Source organism: Sus scrofa, chromosome 3 (genome assembly GCF_000003025.6).
Source record: "Sus scrofa isolate TJ Tabasco breed Duroc chromosome 3, Sscrofa11.1, whole genome shotgun sequence".
NCBI classification, from domain to species: domain Eukaryota; kingdom Metazoa; phylum Chordata; class Mammalia; order Artiodactyla; family Suidae; genus Sus; species Sus scrofa.
Genome location: NC_010445.4, coordinates 86,942,137 through 86,960,838, shown reverse-complemented (window position 1 = coordinate 86,960,838; position 18,702 = coordinate 86,942,137). Strand labels below are relative to the sequence as shown.

Genomic DNA, 18,702 nt, shown 5'->3' with positions numbered 1-18,702 from the left:
GATGGCCATTCTGACTGGTGTGAGGTGGTATCTCATGGTAGTTTTGATTTGCATTTCTCTTATAATCAGCGATGTTGAGCATTTTTTCATGTGTTTGTTGGCCATCTGTATATCTTCTTTGGAGAAATGTCTATTCAGGTCTTTAGCCCATTTTTCCATTGATTGATTGGCTTTTTTGCTGTTGGGTTGTATAAGTTGTTTATATATTCTAGAGATTAAGCCCTTGTCAGTTGCATCATTTGAAACTATTTTCTCCCATTCTGTAAGTTGTCTTTTTGTTTTCTTTTTGGTTTCCTTTGCTGTGCAAAAGCTTTTCAGTTTGATGAGGTCCCATGGGTTTATTTTTGCTCTAGTTTCTATTGCTTTGGGAGACTGACCTGAGAAAATATTCATAATGTTGATGTCAGAGAGTGTTTTGCCTATGTTTTCTTCTAGGAGTTTGATGGTGTCCTGTCGTATATTTAAGTCTTTCAGCCATTTTGAGTTTATTTTTGTGCATGGTGTGAGGGTGTGTTCTAGTTTCATTGCTTTGCATGTTGTTGTCCAGGTTTCCCAGCAATGCTTGCTGAATAGACTTTTGAAACCATTCTAATCTGATTGTACCCCTCCCACACCACTGCAGCTGATGTTGCAAAGGTCTCCAAAGCATTCTTCAGTTCATCTTTTACTTGGGTCTCGGGAGCATTTGGCAGGTGACTTAGTTCACTTTCTTCTTAAATTACTCTGTCCTTAGATTTCCTAACACCACACTTTGGGGTTCTCTCTCTCTTCTCTGGCCATTCCTTCTACCCGTGCTCCATCTGTTTTTCTTTTTCCACTAGACCCTTCAGTGCTGGTGTTCTTTGGGATTCTGCTCTAGTCCTGAGAAGGACTCCAGATCCAAGAGAGTGTACAAAAGTGTTGCAGTCATACAGACCAGCAAACAATATTTCTTATCTTCTGTATCCCATAGTATAGAGTTTCATGAAGTTCTTGTTAACTGAAGAACAGCCGTGGGAAACATGGTACATTGCCTTGCTCAGCTTCCCTTCCAAATGCCTTCCGGTGCCTTTCTTTGACTGCAGACTCTGGAGAGCTAGGAGCTGTAGTTCTCAGACTCCCTTGCAGCTGGAGTTTCAAATGTGATTTTGGTTTCATCAGTTAAAGGTCCTCATTTGAGATTAAAATTTGGAACTGAGTTTGGTAGGGAGAGAAGCAGCAGGGTCTGAGACATCCATTTAGCTAGTGTGGGGATCTAGCAGACATTACATGGCTCGGGAGCCAACAGTTCTGATAGGGGCTTCATGATGCCTGCACTGCAGTTGGGGTAGTGTGTTTGTAAATGCCATGATTTTGGTGGCAGCCTCCTGCTTCCTGGCAGTTTCCCTAATGGGCCTATCAGAAAAAGAATTGTCTAAGGCTTGGAAATGGAGATTAGGGGGTGTCTTTGAGGGAAGATCTGAGTGTTGTCTTGTGGAGTTTTCAGGGATCTTCAGATTGCTTACAAATGTGCACCTATAAATGATTTTCCGTTGACGAGGCTATTTTATAACTCTGTAAGGCAGAAATTTACTTGTAGCAAACTATAGGAATGAAAATGCTTCTTGTCCATAGCAAAGCAAATTAATTTTTCTGATAGATATACAATCAACTTTTGCCCTGAAAAAAAGATCATCTCAAATATTACTTTTTCATTGCCCTGGGACTATACTGCTATAGGAGCCACTAGTCACATGTGGTTGTTGAGCACTGGAATGTAGCAAGTTTGAAGTGAGATGTGCACTAAGAGTAAAACACACACTAGATTTCAAAGACTTGATGTAAAAGGTGTACAGAATTCCTTGTTCATTTTATTTATTGTTTCTATGGATTATACCTTAATATTTTGGATATATTGGACAAAATAAAATATATTGTTAAAATTAATCTCACATTTATTTTCGCTTTTTTTTTAATAGCTATAACTGTGGCATATGGAATTTCCCAGGATAGACGTCTGACCAGAGCTGCAGCTGCCAGCCTACACCATAGCCACAGCAACACCAGATCTGAGCCTCTCTACTACAGTTCACGGCAGTGGCAGATCCTTTAATCCACTGACCGAGGCCAGGGATTGAACCCACATCCTCATGATACTAGTTGGGTTCTTAACCTGCTGAGTCACAGTGGGAAGTCTTATTTTTACTTTTAATGTGGCCTCTAGAAAATTTTAAATTTCACATGAGGCCCACTACCATTGGACAGTGCTGCCCTGCAGAATTTTAACCACTATTACATCTACTGGCAAGTTGAGTTCAACATTGTAGATTGTATGCATGAATGTATATACATGTGCATGTCTAAATTCTCCTTTGAACCAAACCAACATCTTCTAGATTCCCTTATTAGTTAATGTATTGAATAGAAGTCTTTGACATACATCATTTTATATTTATATGAAAATCACAGTTTTAACATTTATATACTTTAGTAGCCATTTCTACAGAGTTGCTCCAGCAGGCCCATTCAATTCTGTTTTCCCAGCCCTTCCAGTGATTTTGTAAGCATCTAATTCCATATATTCAATTCCACTGTAAAATAGCTGAGGTGATTTTCACTATGAGCTACTGTACCCTGACTGATACAATAGCGAAAAAATATTGAGTGGTTATTATTCTCCAGAGATTGTGTTAAACACTCTACACAGATTTTCTGTTTTAATCTTCCTAACAGCTCTCTAAGGCAGGATTCATACTCTCCTTTTCACAGACGAGGCACTGAGAGTTTAAGAAACTTGCCCAAGATGACTAGTTAGGAAATGGTCATATCCAAGCAGAATGATCCCAAAGTCGACTCCATTACCACTGTGCTGCCAGTATCTATTTTCTTTTTTACTCAATGAAACAGAAAGAGCGTATCTGTCCCTTTGCTGACCTGGAAACTCTGGTGTGGCTGAGAAGGGTAGAGGTTTCAGTCCTGACTTCTCTTCTTCTGCCTTCTCTGCGCCCAGGTCCTTGATTCAGCAGCTGCTTCTCAGAATCCTAAGCATAGCTCAACCCTGGGTCACTCTTGCAGACCCTCCCCAAAATGAGGAGGTTGAACGACGTGCCATTTCCCATTGCAGCTGAGAAGTAGCTACACAAAGACCAAAAGGTTCTACTAAGAAAGTTGCATGGACGTGTGTGACTGACTTGGAGGTCACAGAGCTTGCTAAACAGGCTATCCACCATCTTCTGCAAAGACAGAGAACAATTACAATGTAATAACTGCTTTTAAAGGCCTACTGTATGTAGGATATTTCATTAGGCAATTTATGTACATTCTCTTTAATCCTTTCAATAACTCAGAAGTAATATTATCCTATTTTAAAGATAAGGAATCTGGTCTTGGCTTAATGATGGATGTCCTGGGATTCCACTGATAATCACTAAACTCTTTATTAATCATGGGCCATATACCTGACCGAAACTTTAGACTCTATATCAAAATACCTTTAAAATGCCCATATTCATAATAAAGAAGTATATGGTATTATTTGTCCACATGTAACTGAATAAGGAAAGAAAAGAGGATAGCAAAAATACTATATGCTATTATAATAATATGCTATTATTACTGCTAGTTTGAAAGCTTGAAATGAGCAGATAACTCGATATTTTCCAGCATGCACCATGTGAGCTTTTAATTCATTAGCTGTCTTTTCCTGCTGTCTGCTTTCTTGCTATGGTTTATATTTTATGCTGGTGCTGTAGAGATATGGGAAAGGATTATGCTGCCCCACTTCAGTCCCAGGAAATAGAACTGCTATGAATTATTAATAGTATTGGCTTTCTAGTGCTTTTATTTCACCTCTTTGTTTCAGAGAAGGATATTAGTTAAATGGGATTTTTTTTTTCACCACCCCAGGAGGTTACTCTATTTTGTCAGAAACACTGACTTGAGTTATAGAAAAGACAGTCCTATGTTGATTTCCACCTCTACATGTGATGGATTTTCCATCCATTCCACTCCTCTTATATTCTTGCTTAGCAATGGATTAATAGGGAAGTTTTCAAACTGTGCTCTTCAGAGCCTTGGGATTCCCCAGTGGTGCTGAAAGAAAAGCCTGAGGCAGCCACGGCAGTGGGGGGGGGCACCCCCCCCGACCCCAACCTTCCCTAGCTCAGAGAAGCATTCCACTCCTGCTATAGGCATTAAACTCTTGTTCAAGATTATGTTGGAAGAAAGGCCTCTTTTCTTTAAGAATAAGCTTAAAAATATACCAACAAATCCAATAAATAGTAGGTGTCTGTACAACTTTGGGATGCTAAGAAAAATGTCTAAGGATTTGTATTTGATATACATACACAACTATCCATGCGCTAAACCTGACTGAGTCCATGTGACTGGGTTTGTAGGTTGGATTTGGCCCTCCTGTGGTGCTGTGATAGTCATCTGAACTCAGAGAAGTTGGTTATCATGCTTATTTATATAATGAGTAAACTCAAAATCACAAGAAATATCATCTGGGGGCTGGCAAAAATAAATGGATAGATTTCAGGAATAAACTTTGTTCACATGCTTATATTTAAGTTATTAGGTCAGAGATCCATAGGCATCCAACCTTCTTTAAGAGATTGAATATTGTCGTTATTTGAGTTATTTCCCAGGAGATTACTATGATCAAAATATTTACTCACTTTGAATAATAAGAGCAACTATTTCTTCACCTTTCAAAGAAAAAAAAATTTAAATGGGAGGGTTTTGTTTTGTGTGAGATTAAAAAAAAAAATCTCAGAGTTAACAGGTCATACTCAGGGTTTCTTTCTGTGTGTAGACTGTGTATGACCCTAGAAATGCTCTTTCTCTCGTGCATGGAAGCAGGTGGGTGACAAATACTCAATTGTCAGTAAATATTTATCAAGTGCCCCCTGTCACCAGGCACCAGGCTAGATGTTGGGGATATAATAGTGTGGAAGATTCTGACCCTGCCTCCTTAGAGTTTGGATTCAAAATCGGAGGAGGTATGAAGTGAACACATGAACAGTCATATAAGCACAGCAATTCTAGAATGTGGGAATTCCCATGATGCAAACAGTAGTGGGGGAGCAGGGCCCTTTTCAGGTCGGGGCAGTCAAAAAAGGGTCTCTAGGAGGGCAAAAACCCAAGTGCATTTTAGAAGGCCACAGCTGGCCTCTTTGCTGGCTGCCAAGGCCATAAAGGTGTGGTACTTACTGTACTTGACAGCTAAATGTGTGCCATCTGCACCCACGAATTAGAATGCTTTGGAAACCCTGAGGGGACTGATAGTTGGAGACTCTCTGAATAGGAAGAGAAAAACACAGCACAGTTAATTTATTAAACGACTAGATTTTCCCTTGGTCATTTAACATTTATCAGCCCTGTGTTTGATTCTTTTTAATGCAAAGATGGCCTGCAGAATACTTAAAAGTAATATGTGCAGGATCATTGTCCTTTGCCATTCCATAAAACATTGTTTTCACAACTGTGTGTGATCCTCATCAACCATGTAAGAAATGCATCCATAATGAAATGTCTTCTATTACTTCCCCATAATTGTCATTATAATTGCAAACATGATTTTGATAAGAGAATTAAACTTGACAAAAATTAGTTTCATTTTCAAAAATTTCTACAGAAGGCAACTAGAGTGAAGTGAGAACATGGTAATCAAGTAACACGACTTCCGTTGGTAGAATTTTCCAGTTTACATTCTTATTCTTTGATTTTTATTTGTTGAACCTTCTTATTTTTTTTTTTTTGTTTGCTTTTTAAAGCCTACCAGTGGATCATATTTCTTATATAAAAATATCAGAAAGATATATGCACACAAACCAAATTCAGATTTACAGCAGAAATAATAGCTTTCAGTCTCGTTCGAGCAAATATAATTCACCCATCCAGGCAGCCACCCATTCAGTATTTATTGAGTCTACAAAACTAATAGGTAAAATATGCTGAAGTTAGAGCGTGTATTAGTGTATTGTGATCCTACTGGCCCCTTGGCTGGGCACACATTGTTCATGATTCAGTCTTCCTCTGCACAGTTGCTGTAGCAATTCTCTAAAAGGCATGTAAGTAGCCAAAATGTGGCTAGGAAGGCTAAAATAAAGAGCAATTTGAAATTATCTGGTCAATATGATAAATACTTACAGAATAAATTCTGGAAAAACACATGTGGTGTTTTACCTAGGCACCCCAATGAAAAGAAAAAAACTGTTGCATCATCAAGAAGATTCAGTAAGGCATCTGATTATAATTTGAGAGATGACTAATTTCCCCAAAAACATAATGATGAAAAAGCCTCCTGTTCACAACAGCAAGAAAAACAGACCATATCTAAGTATAAGCTTATCAAGAAATATACAGGACCTGAATTTTAAGCAAATAACAACATTTTAATGAGTAACATAAAGACTTGAACAAAAGCAGACAAAATTGTGCTCTTGATAAGATTCAATGTTGATAGAATGTCGGTTCTCCCCAAATTATTTTGATTTAAAAGAGGATTTGAAGGGAGCGAATAAAGTTTTACTAAAATCTAATAGACTGTCTGAGCCATAGCCATTTAGAAATAGAAGAATAATGAGGTAGGGGGTATAGGGACTACTGGACATTAAAATATATTTTAATGTTATGATTATCTTTGGTTAATACCTAAACTGGTACCAAACTATCAATGAAGCCCATTAGAATATCTAGGATATAAATTCAGACATATACACAGATTCAGTATGTGATAATAGTTGTGCTGAGGAAAATGTCTAAGCTTTCAAAAGTAAGACACCTTTTTCAAATACTGCTATCACCTCATTCCAGATAGATTAAAGATTTAAATATAAAGGATAAACCCATACTTTGAGTTAAGGATGTTACATTTTGAACATGTGCATTTACCTCTGTTCCTTCTTAAATCCCATTTAAGTATGAATAAAGTGCATTTTTAAAGTTTTAAACACCTACAAGAATAAAGAATGGGTGAGAGAACTATAGCAACAAAACTTTGGAAATTAGAAAGCAGACTAGTTAGCAGTAACACAGACCTGAGTTATAAACCTATAGTGGGAGGGAGCAGAGAAATGACACATTTTACACTGTGGGAGCCTCTCAAGGCACAGGCCTATGGAAGTGGGCAGAGAGGTGGGGTTAAAAATAGGAGAAGTAATTAAAAATCTGTTTAATAAGCAGTAACCCCCACTCCACACTGGGGAACAGCTGCCCCACCCGCTCAAATGGAAACTGGTATTTCAGCTCCAGAGAGGGTCTTAAAGGCATAGTTTGAAAAAGATGCAGGCAGTGCTGAAAACAGGTATTCAGTAAAGGTTACATGCTAAACATTGAGGCCCTGACCTTCTTCCCAGAGTTCCAGAACATGCATGGCCAGATTTATACACCAGGCAGGATATTGGGCATGTCTTCCCCTGGAGGATCTGACTAGTTCAATGGGCAAGTATAAATACCAAAAATCAGGTTTATTTAGCTCACCCTAGTAAACCTAAGAGCACAGCCCTGCAGCTGGCCAAAAGAAAAATCCATCCAGATTAGGGGACAAGGTGTTCCCCGTCAGAGCTCCAGAACACATCTGATAGAATTGCTAAATTTGCCCCATCAGACAGATTGTCCCTATGGAGGAACCTTTGGCCCAGGCATCAATCCATGACTCCCTTGGTTCAGACTATGCTTTCAGGACAGGCAGCTAAGGAAGCACACTACTTTACAAGCTGAGCTGCTTGCAGCCCCTGGACATCTAGCCTGACCTCAAGGGCTTTCAATGCTCCCCAGCAGTTCTTTCATTTCAGTCAACATTTGCTAACTCCTAAAGCGAATTATTAACATCTTTCTCACTTGAATCTCTCAACCTGACCTCACTTCACCTAATTCTCAGGAAATTGCCTTACCTGCTACTTTACTGAGAAAATGGAAGCTGTCCCGTGAATGCCTCCACATATCCAAATTGCTCTCCAGTTTCTTTGACCCATTGCCTTCTTTTCTGTGCAAAGATGTGATTTCTTTCTTTTCTAAACCTGATGAGTCTACCTATTTCATGATCCTGTTTTCTCCATCCTATGAATGACCACTCCTTTGTCTTGCAGCTTCAGCTCATTCCTTTTGCCCACCTATTGAGAATATGTGTAGTGGACACTGTGATGGGCCACTCAGATCCCCCTTCAAGACTCATTCCCCAGATTCTGTGAGTGCTGTTGGAATCCGTTCCCCTGCCTTCAGCCCTCTCAGGAATTGCCTCAGTGGAAGGAAGTCACCTCACTAAAGGGGACATTTTCTCTGGGCAGTTCATCTCTAATGACTGGTTCGTGTGGGGACATAAAAACCCAGCCCTCTCTAGTCTCAGCTCAGGAAAACACCGAAGGGTCTTCCCAGCTTCGGAGCTTCTCGAATATTGGCCAAGATCTTCACTGAAACTGCATCTGTGCTCAGCTTCTCCCTCAGTCCAATCCTGCCTCCCACAGGTGTTAAAGCCAAGATGGCTCCCTACAGGGTAATCTCTGGCTCAGAGTCTGTATCCCAATGTACCTTTTTATGACATTGTGTCTGTAAGTTATGGACATTTACAGAATTGATGGCTAGTATGAAGTTGCCCTTCTAAGAAGCTATACAAATTTGCATTTTTTTCAACAATGTAAAAAGGGGGCTCTTGGTGTTCCCATTGTAGCTCAGTGGGTTAAGAACTGACAATGTCTCTGTGAAGATGCAGGTTCAATCCCCAGCCTTGCTCAGGTTGCAGCAAGTTACAGTGTTGAAGATGCAGCTTGGATCCAGTGTTGCCATGACTGTGGTGCCAGCTGCAGCTCTCATTTGACCCCTGACCCAGAAACTTCCAGATGCAGCAGGTGTGGTCATTAAAAAAAAAAAAAAAAAAAAATGGCTTTTTCCCATGCCCTAACTGCCACTTCAAACTTTCAAATCTTTGCCGTTTCCTAAGTAACAGATAGTGTCTCATTCTTTTTTTTTTTTCCTATTTTTAAAATTATGAGTAAAAGGGAGAATATTTTTATATATTTATTGGCCATTTATATTTTTTCTCCACTTCTCTATTGGATAGCCATCTTTTTTACATTCCTTTTTAAGTGTTCTTTGTATAGTGAAAACATTGCAAATAAGTTTTCCAGTTTGCTCTTTTTTTGGTTTTGCTTAAGACTTTTTTTGTTGGTTGGTTTTTGACTATGCCAGCAGTATATGGAAGTTCCTGGGCCAGGGATCAAACCCAAGCTGCAGCAGTGACAATGCCAAATCCTTAATCCACTGCACCACAAGGGAGCTCCTTAAAACTTTTTTAAAAGTTTTATTGAAGTATAGTTGATTTACAATATTGTGATAATTCCTGTGGTGCAACAGAGTGATTCAGTGATACTTACAAGCACATCCATTCTCTTTCAAGTTCTTTTCCCACATAGATTACCATGGAATACTGAGTAGAGTTCTCTGTGCTATACAGCATGTCTCCATTGGCTAATCTTTCCATATACTTCAGTTTGCATATGCCAATCCCAAACCCAGAGTCTCCCCGCAACCTGTCTGCTTTGGTAACCATAAGTTTTTCTAAGTCTGTGAGTCTGTTTCTGTTCTGCAAATACGTTCCTTTGTATTCTTTTTTTAGATTCCGCATGAACGTGGTATCATATGATGTTTGTCTTTCACTATCTGACTTACTTCACTTAGTATGAGAATCTTTAGGTCCATACATGTTGCTACAAATGGCATTATTTCTTTCCTGTTTATGGCTGAGTAATATTCTGTTGTATATATACACATGTTCTTCCTTCCTTCCATATATCCACTCCTCTGTTGATGGACACTTAGGTTACTTCCATGTCTTGGCTATTGTGAGTAGGGCTGCAATGAACAGTGGGGTGTGTGTATCTTTTAGAATTATGGTTTTCTCCAGATATATCAGGAGTGGGATTGCCGGATCATATATGGTAGTTCTATTTTTAGTTTCTTGAGAAACCTCCATACTGTTTCCCATGGTGGTTGCACCAATTTACATTCCTACCAACAGTGTTAAGAGGGTTCTCTTTTCTCCACACCCTCTCCAGCATTGTCTGTAGACTTTTTGATGACGGCCATTCTGCCTGGTCTAAGGTGGTACCTTATAGTAGTTGTGATTTCCATTTCTCTAATAATTAATGATATTGAACATCTTTTCATGTTTTTTTTGGGGGGGGTCATCTGCCTGTCTTCTTTGGAGAAATATCTATTTAGATCTCCTGCCCATTTTTTGATTGGTTTGTTTCTTTGGTATTGATTGAGCTACAGGAGGTATTTATATATTTTAGAGATTAATCCCTTTTCAATGACAAGACAATGCTGGATCCTTAACCCACTGCACCAAAAGGGAACTCCTTAAAACATTTTTTTGACCATTCAAAAGTCTTATATTTTAAATTAACATTATCAATATTTTTTCTTATGCTTCTTGATTTCCTGTCATGCTTAAATTGGCATTCCACATTTGAAGATTTGAAAAATTCAATAGTATTTTTTTAAAAAAAAACAGCTCAAATTCCATTGCTGGCAAAAAGATCTCCCTGAGAACCTCAATCAGAATTTAGCCCCTCCCCCATTCCACTCTCCCTTTATATAAATCACATTGCACAGCACATTCTGCCTTATTATATTCTTATTATTATATCTTATTAGATCCTAAGTGAGGGAAGGAGCCTCATTTTTAAATATTCACATATGCATTCCATTCTGTAGAATATACTTTGCATATGGAGCTACTTAAATACTTATTAATAGATACCGATTATGTGGTTCTTTTTCACATCAAGGGTGAGTGGGGAAAAAAACATACACACACATCAAAATCCCATTCTCTCCAATTAGATATAAATTTGTGTAAAACAGTTGTGACTAGTTAATTTTTGGCTAGGAGAACTATAAATTCTCCGGCCATCTCCGGACTGGAGCCACAGCTATCAAGGGCAAGACTGAGGTCTGTCAAGTGCACGAAGGGTGAGGTCTTAGGGCTTGCCAAGTGACAGGTGACTAGAACACTCCTAGGTGAGTAGGCAGGTCAGGTAAAATGATTCCTAGCAACACGGATGACATGTACAGAGTGGTGCTCCTCCTGACACCTACACACTCACAGTGTAAGCCGAACTGAAGCACCTACCACCTAACAGCATGACCATCTGCCCTACCAGTGGCATAAACTCCTCCTGGCCAGTAAAAGAAGTTCTTGGTATTGTTGAAGACCAGCTACAGGTGATAGTTAGGCCATCAACTAGTTTCAACTGGTTTTACATTGAGCTCAGGTGGATTAGTTGTTGCAGCTCTGATACCCACTAGTCCTAGTCCTGCATTTGCTGGTTCCATTCCTCCCTTATTCCCTCTCTTTTTTTCCCTCTGAACTGGTGGCATGCAGAAGTTCCAGGGCCAGAGTTCCCGTCATGGCTCATTAGTTAACCACTCCGACTGGGAACCATGAGGTTGCAGGTTCGATCCCTGGCCTCACTCAGTGGGTTAAGGATCTGGTGTTGCCATGAGTTGTGGTGTAGGTCACAGATGCAGCTTGGATCCCGTGTTGGTGTGGCTCTGGTGTAGACTGGTGGCTGCAGCTCCAATTAGACCCCTAGCCTGGGAACCTCCATATGCCGCGGGTGCAGCCCTAGAAAAGGCAACAACAACAAAAAAAGTTCCAGGGTCAAGGATCAAACCTGCACCACAGCAGTGGCCTGTGATAACACAGCAGTGACGATGCCAGATCCTTATCCTGCTGTACCTCCATCCCTTATTCTCTCTTGAGCCTATTCAAGTACGGCTTTCACTCCACCAAAACTGCCCTTGTCAAGGTCATCAGTGACCTCTGTGTTGCTAAACACAGTGGTCAATTCTCAGTCCTCACCCTACTTGACCTGCCAGCAGCATTGTCCTGGTTGATCTCTCCCTGCTCCCAGAGGGCTTCATTTGATTCCTAAGACATGACACTCTCCCAGTTTTTCTCCTATGGATTCCTTCTTCTCCTTTGCTTGGTGGTTCTTCTAATTTGTGAGCTCTTAATATTGGGGTGCCGTAAGGTGCAGTCCGTGGACCTCTGTCATTTTCTGTCTGTATTCATTTTCTAAGTGATCCCACCCAGCCTTATGCTTTTCAATGCTGTCTATCCAAATTTTCTCTCCAGTCATATTCATAGATCTAATTGCCTACTCAACATCTCCTTTAGATGTTTAATAGACATCTCAAGTTTAACACTGCAACATTGAACTTCTCCTCTTTCCCCCAAATCTGCTCTTCTCACAGTCTCTCCAGTTCAGTAAATGACAATCCCATCCTAGTAGTTTTTCAAACCAGTAACCCTAGTGTCACACTTCACTTCTCTTTCTCACACCCACATCCAATTTGTCAGCAAAGCTATTGACTCTACCTTCGCAATATATCCAGAAGCTGATCACTTGTCCCCACACACTGCTCCTACTCTAGGCATGTTAAATTAACTCTTCTATGTCTCTTTCTTCCTAAATAACTTGGGAAGAATAATGGACTGTAGTTTATAGGGTTAATGTGTGGATTAAAAGAAATAGTGTATGTAAAGAACTTAGCACAGTGCAGAGCAAACAGTCAGTGGTCCATAACTGTCAGCTTTTATTACAAGTGGCCTTTCTTTCTAGAAAGTTTCAAGGACATGGGTAAAATTGAAGCCATTAGCCCTTTAAAAATTGATTTATTTTATTGAAGTATAGTTGATTTACAATGTTGTGTTAGTTTCTGGTATACTGCAAAGTGGTTGATACACACACACATGTACATATACATTCATACATACATACATACATATACATATCCATCCTTTTTCATATACTTTCCCATTATGGTCTATCACAGTATATTGAATATACTGTGCTACACAGTAGGACCTTGTTATCCATTCTATGTACAATAGTTTTCACCTGCTAATCCCAAACTTCCAATCCATCCCATCCCCACCCCCTTTCCCCTTGGCAACCACAAATCTGTTCTCTGTCTGTGAATCTGTTTCTGTTTCATAGATAAGTTCATTTATGTCATATTTTAGATTCCATGTATAAGGAATACCATGTGAGGTTTGTCTTTCTCTTTGGCTTATTTCTCTTGGGCTCATTTCACTTAGTATGTTAATCTCTAAGTCCGTCCATGTTGCTACAAATGGCCATCAGCCCTTCTCCTAATAACTGAACTTTATTCTTCAACAAGTGCTATTTTGATTTTTAAGATTTCAACTAAATGTGTTGAAAAGAAAATGTGTTATTGTGCTGATGGCTTAACTTCTAAAAAAGAAAAGTGAAAATTCACCTTACCCAGGAAAAGTGTCACAAATAAGAACTAAAAAAAGGGTTAAAACAAACTACTATTTACAAAACAAATAAGACACAAGGATGCAATGTACAGCACAGGGAACATAGCCAATAAATTTAAATGGCGTATAATCTAACGATATTGAATCACTATGTTGTACAGCTGAAACTCATTGTAAATGAACTATACTTCAATAATAATTAAAGGGTTAAATAGCACAAGGCACTTGGAATCCCCGGAATTCTTCTCTAGCCTGATTGAGTGATTTTCAGCTAATCAGACAACGTTAGCTTAGAAAATATTTTTAACTCAAGGCTATATGAAATTATTACATATGATATTCAATAGCTATGGACAGCACTAGCTTCACAACTTCAAAGAACTTCGGGGATATGGGGAAACTTGTAGAATGTTTCTTAAAACAACTAGGATAACAGCCATCTCTTGTATAAAACTGCCTCATATTATTAACCTGTAGTCCCACTTAATCTGTCATCCCAACTAATTATTTTTTTTTTTAAGTTTTGTCTTTTTAGGACCATACCCATGGCATGGAGGTTCCCAGGCTAGGGGTCAAAACGGAGCTGTAGCCACCAGCCTATGCCACAGCCACAGTAGTGTGTGATCCAAGCAGTATCTGTGACCTACACCACAGCTAATGGCAACATCAGATCCTTACCTCTTGAGTGAGGCCAGGGATCGAACCTGTGTCTTCAATGGATACTATTCAGATTCAGCCATGATGGGAACTCCCCTAATTATCAATAGGTAGAAAGATCCTGGAATATCCTTAACAGTATGTGAGGTATTATCAATATTACAATAATCTTGGATTAAATATGAACAATCTTAGGTAAGTACCCAAATGTGTAAATTAGATACATATTAATTAAGAAAAAACATGGCACTATGTAAGCAGAAAAAAGTTTCAGACACTGAATTTGTCCCTTTAATGCAGTTGCTTTGCTAATGCATGTGGTAATAAATGGTTTTAATAAAGTTCATCTAATTTTAATATTTATGGAAAAATCATATTTTTTTATCCTTTCATTCTCTCATTCTGTACATATATGTATATTTATATATATAATCTATCATGTGCTGAGTAATGAGAAAAACAGTGAATTGTTTTTATTACATCTTTATAAAAGTATTTTTATCTTTTCACATAGAAGAGTTAGGTAATAATGGCTGTGGATATTTTAAGAGGAGGGAAATAACCCCAATATGAAGTCATCAGGATTTGACTGTGCTTAATTTGTTATTAGTTTTTCTTTGTCCACAATTAATTATATGTTAAACTCTGTGGTACTCTGATAATTTTTTTAAGATTGTATATATCATATCTATTTCATATTATATGCAAAAGTCACTTAGTAAATGTAAACTCCCATTGTTACCTATTGTGGGATCATTTTAACTAGTCCATAAACTTAAATGCTAATGTTTTATTTATTTGTTTATTTTTTGTAGGAAGTCCTGGCTGAGCAAGATTGGAAGTCCTAGTTCTCGAATTGACCGCACAAACTTTTCTAATGAAAAAACCATCTCTAAACTTGAATACTCGAATTTTAGTATTCGATATTGATAGGAGAGAAATTATACTACACAATAGACATATGTGTTCTTCAGCCTACACACTAGAATAATAGTAGCAGAGTAGGGCAATAAAGGAAATTTGTTCTGAAAGCTATAACATATGTTACATTATATGTGACACTGAAATAGTTTTACTCAACTTTGTTTTTAACAAGCCAAAACTTAGCATTATAAAATTTAAAATGTCATTATACAGTATTTAAGCAGTATAAAATTTAAAATGTCATTATACAGTATTTAACATGAATATATAAATTAAACTTGTCTCATGGGATCTTTAATGAATATTATGGCATACATGTTATTTGGCTGTACCTAAACTAATAAAGTTAATCACTTAACAATTTTTATGTACAGTTGTCTGCATTGAGTTATAGAATCTTTGAATAATAATTCAAAGTTGAATAATTTGTTTAATAACAATTGGTTAGATATAAATGTACATATGATGATGATATGATGAGAATATTGATTTTATGGCTAAAGAATTACTTTAAAAAATACTGGTTAAATGAAAACATGTTCAGCACTTTAGTTGGAGCAACTTAGTGCTTTCTATGAACTATATATACTGTTCTGTGTAGTGAACAGAGGTGTGAAAAACCCACACTTTCAGTACAGTAATCAGCAAGGTTTTTATCAACAACAACCCACAATGGATGTCCTATGACCCAGAAAAGAAACTGAGAGTCTAAATAAGTCATACTATTCCCTCCAAACTTGGCCTAACCTCTGGGGATATTCACATGCAGATGATAATTAAGCAAGAGTATTTTAAGGGGGAGGTTTATTTCTACACTAGAGAATTATACACTGGAAGAAAGATATTTAACGTAGTCCTTCAATAATTTCCAAATGTTTGGAATAATGGAATCCATTAAAACAAAAATTTACACAGAATGTAATCCATAAAGCAAATGGAAAAGGACTAGTATGATTGAAACAGGGGTCCCTGGAGCCCTACACACTTGGTCTCGCTTTTCCTTCTGCCTCTTGTCCTCTGCAATTGTCCAATAATATCAAATGCCTTGGGAATATAGGCTAGAAACCACCATTCTATCTATGGAGCACATCTCTATTGCTACACTCCAGGGCATGGACAAAAGAATTCAGGCATCTCTCTGCCAGCTGCAAGATTAGGATTAAGAGGAGATAAAGGATGGGCTGGGTTTGTTCACTTGAATGGTTAGCTCAGTAATAATAGCTCAATGATAAAATATTGATATCAAATGAATATGACAACAAAACAGTAGGGAATGACAAAGGTTTTTTTCTTTTTTAAAAAAACTTTCCAAATACACTTAAAGGAATAAAGAGCTCTCCTATTGTTTGAGAGGCTCAGGGGTGTTATTCATTTGGGTTTTGCTCTCCTTGTATTTCTCCACTCCTGGTTCAAGGAAAGTAGATAAGGCTGAGTTCCTTTACCTCAGAGTTTTGATGTCAGATCCCCTGAAGACAACTTTCCTTCTGAGGTTTCCTTTTAAAAGGGGGGTGTTATGCTGTGAGTTGAGTAGAAAGACAAACACTGAGCCTTGAGCAGGTAAAAACAGAAGTGGCAAGAGCCAAAGGGATGGGGAGATTATCTAAGACCAAAGGCAGTGATTTCCCAAGAGATGGAGGCCTGCACCTTTATCCCCAATAGCACCTCTGGGGGATGGCCAAACCTGAAAAGGGGTATATAGTGTGGTCCACCCAAAGAAGCTGGACCCCAGGCCCACAGGCTCCCAGCAATAAATAGCAAGATTCCTATGCCCACAAGTGCTGCAAAGCATCCTGACTGCAAGGGATCATTGTGGCTTGGATGGTAGTCATGGTAACTGGCATGGACTGGAGACCAGAAAAGACTACCTTGAATGTTCTCTCTGCATTAGACCCCTTACATGATCCTTCTGAGAGAGGGTGCAAAGCCCCAGGGGTGAAAGATTGAATTTTCTGCCTCCCAGACAGGATGGAGCTTGAAGCAGGATCTATTTGATTTAGAGAAAAAGAGACAGTTCTTGCACATCAAGCTGAAAATAAAACCCCTATCTCTTACACATAGAGAAGCTAAATGAGTTTAAGAAAATACGATCTCAGAAATGACACCAATATGTCACTTTTTATTACCCTGATTTCCTCTGGTAGTTCCCTTCCCACTGTCTTTATAAGAAAATCACACTTTCCTGGCACAATCTTCTAGCTGCACAAAGTGAATCACATTAGTCAAGGTTGCTTAATGATTAATACATAACTAAGTCCTATTACTGGATAAAAAATGTTTTAGATAATAATAAAAAATGGGTGTTCACAAATGGTTAGAGAAAAAAAAGGTAAAGCAATTTTTTACAGAGACCAGAGAGCACTCCTTAACAGTAAATTCAATACATCAATTTCATATTGAACTCACACAGGGACTTTTAAATGTAGGTGTCACATTTTAGGTAATAGTAAATCTTGATAGGTGTAAATTTACCTAAATTAGGCATTTTAAATAACAGGGAAAAAAAAGAGGTCTCTACAGTGACCATCATCCAGGTGTCTCAGCACTCCACAAGCCCACACCCTCCTCAAGAACCAACATGTCAGAATTAGGGGGATATTATTTCTTAACGTGTTTATTTTTTCATATTTATGCAAAATTCCTATTTTTAAACAACCTAAATGTTCATCAACAGGAATAAAGGGGTGATACAATAGAATATTACTCAGCCATAAAAAAGAATGAAATAATGCCACTTGTAGCAACATGGAAGGAACTAGAGATTATTGTACTAAGACAAGTATCATATGATATCACTTATATATGGAATCTAATTTTAAAATGATATAAATGAACTTATAAAACAGACTCAGATTTCAAAAACTTATGGTTACTAAAGGAAAAACATAATGGGAGGGATAAAGTAAGAGGCTGGGATTAACATATACACACTACTATATATAAAGTAGGTAACTAGGACCTACTCTATAGCACAGGGGGCTCTATTTTTTAATAATGTATTTGGGAAAAGAATCTAAAAAAGAATGGGTATATGTATAGCTGAATCACTTTGTCGTACACTTGAAGCTAACACAACTGTCAAATAACTATACACTCCAATAATTTTTTTAAATGCCTGTCTTTAAAAAATTCTTACTCAAGAAGTTAAGCTTAATAGAATCTTCTTGGTTGGAGGGAAGATGCAAAAGACAGAATCTTTGGCAGGTGCAGCACATAGCACAACAAGGGTGTGGTAGAAACAGGAGATTTTTCTGTTAGGAAGGCTGTGGGCTTCTAAGCTTGAGAAGAAGCAATTAGTTTCATTGGAACCTGGGAAACTAGATAGAGGGGAATTCCCTGCAGCCTGATGAGGTAAGTGCTTCAGAGGTAAGTGCTTCAAAGTTAAGTGCTTGTGCTAACAATATGCAGAAAAGCACAGAATGGGTAAACTAACAAGAGGGAGTGGGGGTGGCAACAACACCCACTAGTTCAACTTCCCTGGAATCTGGTCACCATTTTTACAACGAAATATTTTCAACATTGTCTATTGAAGGAATCTTTCAGAAGCATATGCCTCTAAACTCAGAGACAGCAGAAAAAAATAATTCACTTCCAAAAATTAGCTAGTATTTAACAAGTATACAGTCCACAAATACTTTTCACAGAGTAGCTCTTCCTGGCCTCCATGAATACAGATATGAAAGAATGTTTACTACTTGTTAAAAGGACAAGATTTTCATGACTGGAACTAATTTCAGCAACGGGAATAGGCAGAGTGCTGTGGTAGAAAATATTCTGGTCTAGGAATCAGATTCACATTCTGGGCCCAGCCTACCCACTGATGAGCTGTGTGCCTAGGTGCCCTCAGTGGCGCAGTCAAAAAGGTTGAC

At 38.3% G+C, this 18,702-nt stretch overlaps 2 protein-coding genes across 4 annotated transcripts in view; one reads left to right on the top strand and one right to left on the bottom strand.

Moving 5' to 3' along the window:
- Window positions 1–15,204, top strand: part of ACYP2 (acylphosphatase 2) — a 285,742-nt gene extending 270,538 nt beyond the window's left edge. For all 3 annotated transcript variants that reach the window (XM_021088229.1, XM_021088228.1, XM_013992776.2), the window contains one exon: window positions 14,728–15,204. In XM_021088229.1, coding sequence (XP_020943888.1) covers window positions 14,728–14,842 — 115 coding nt within the window. In that variant the 3' untranslated portion in view covers window positions 14,843–15,204. The remainder of the gene's footprint in view (window positions 1–14,727) is intronic.
- Window positions 2,079–18,702, bottom strand: part of LOC106508926 (protein transport protein sec31-like) — a 175,291-nt gene continuing 158,667 nt past the window's right edge. The window contains exon 3 of the mRNA XM_013992762.2: window positions 2,079–3,191. Coding sequence (XP_013848216.1) covers window positions 3,011–3,191 — 181 coding nt within the window. The 3' untranslated portion in view covers window positions 2,079–3,010. The remainder of the gene's footprint in view (window positions 3,192–18,702) is intronic.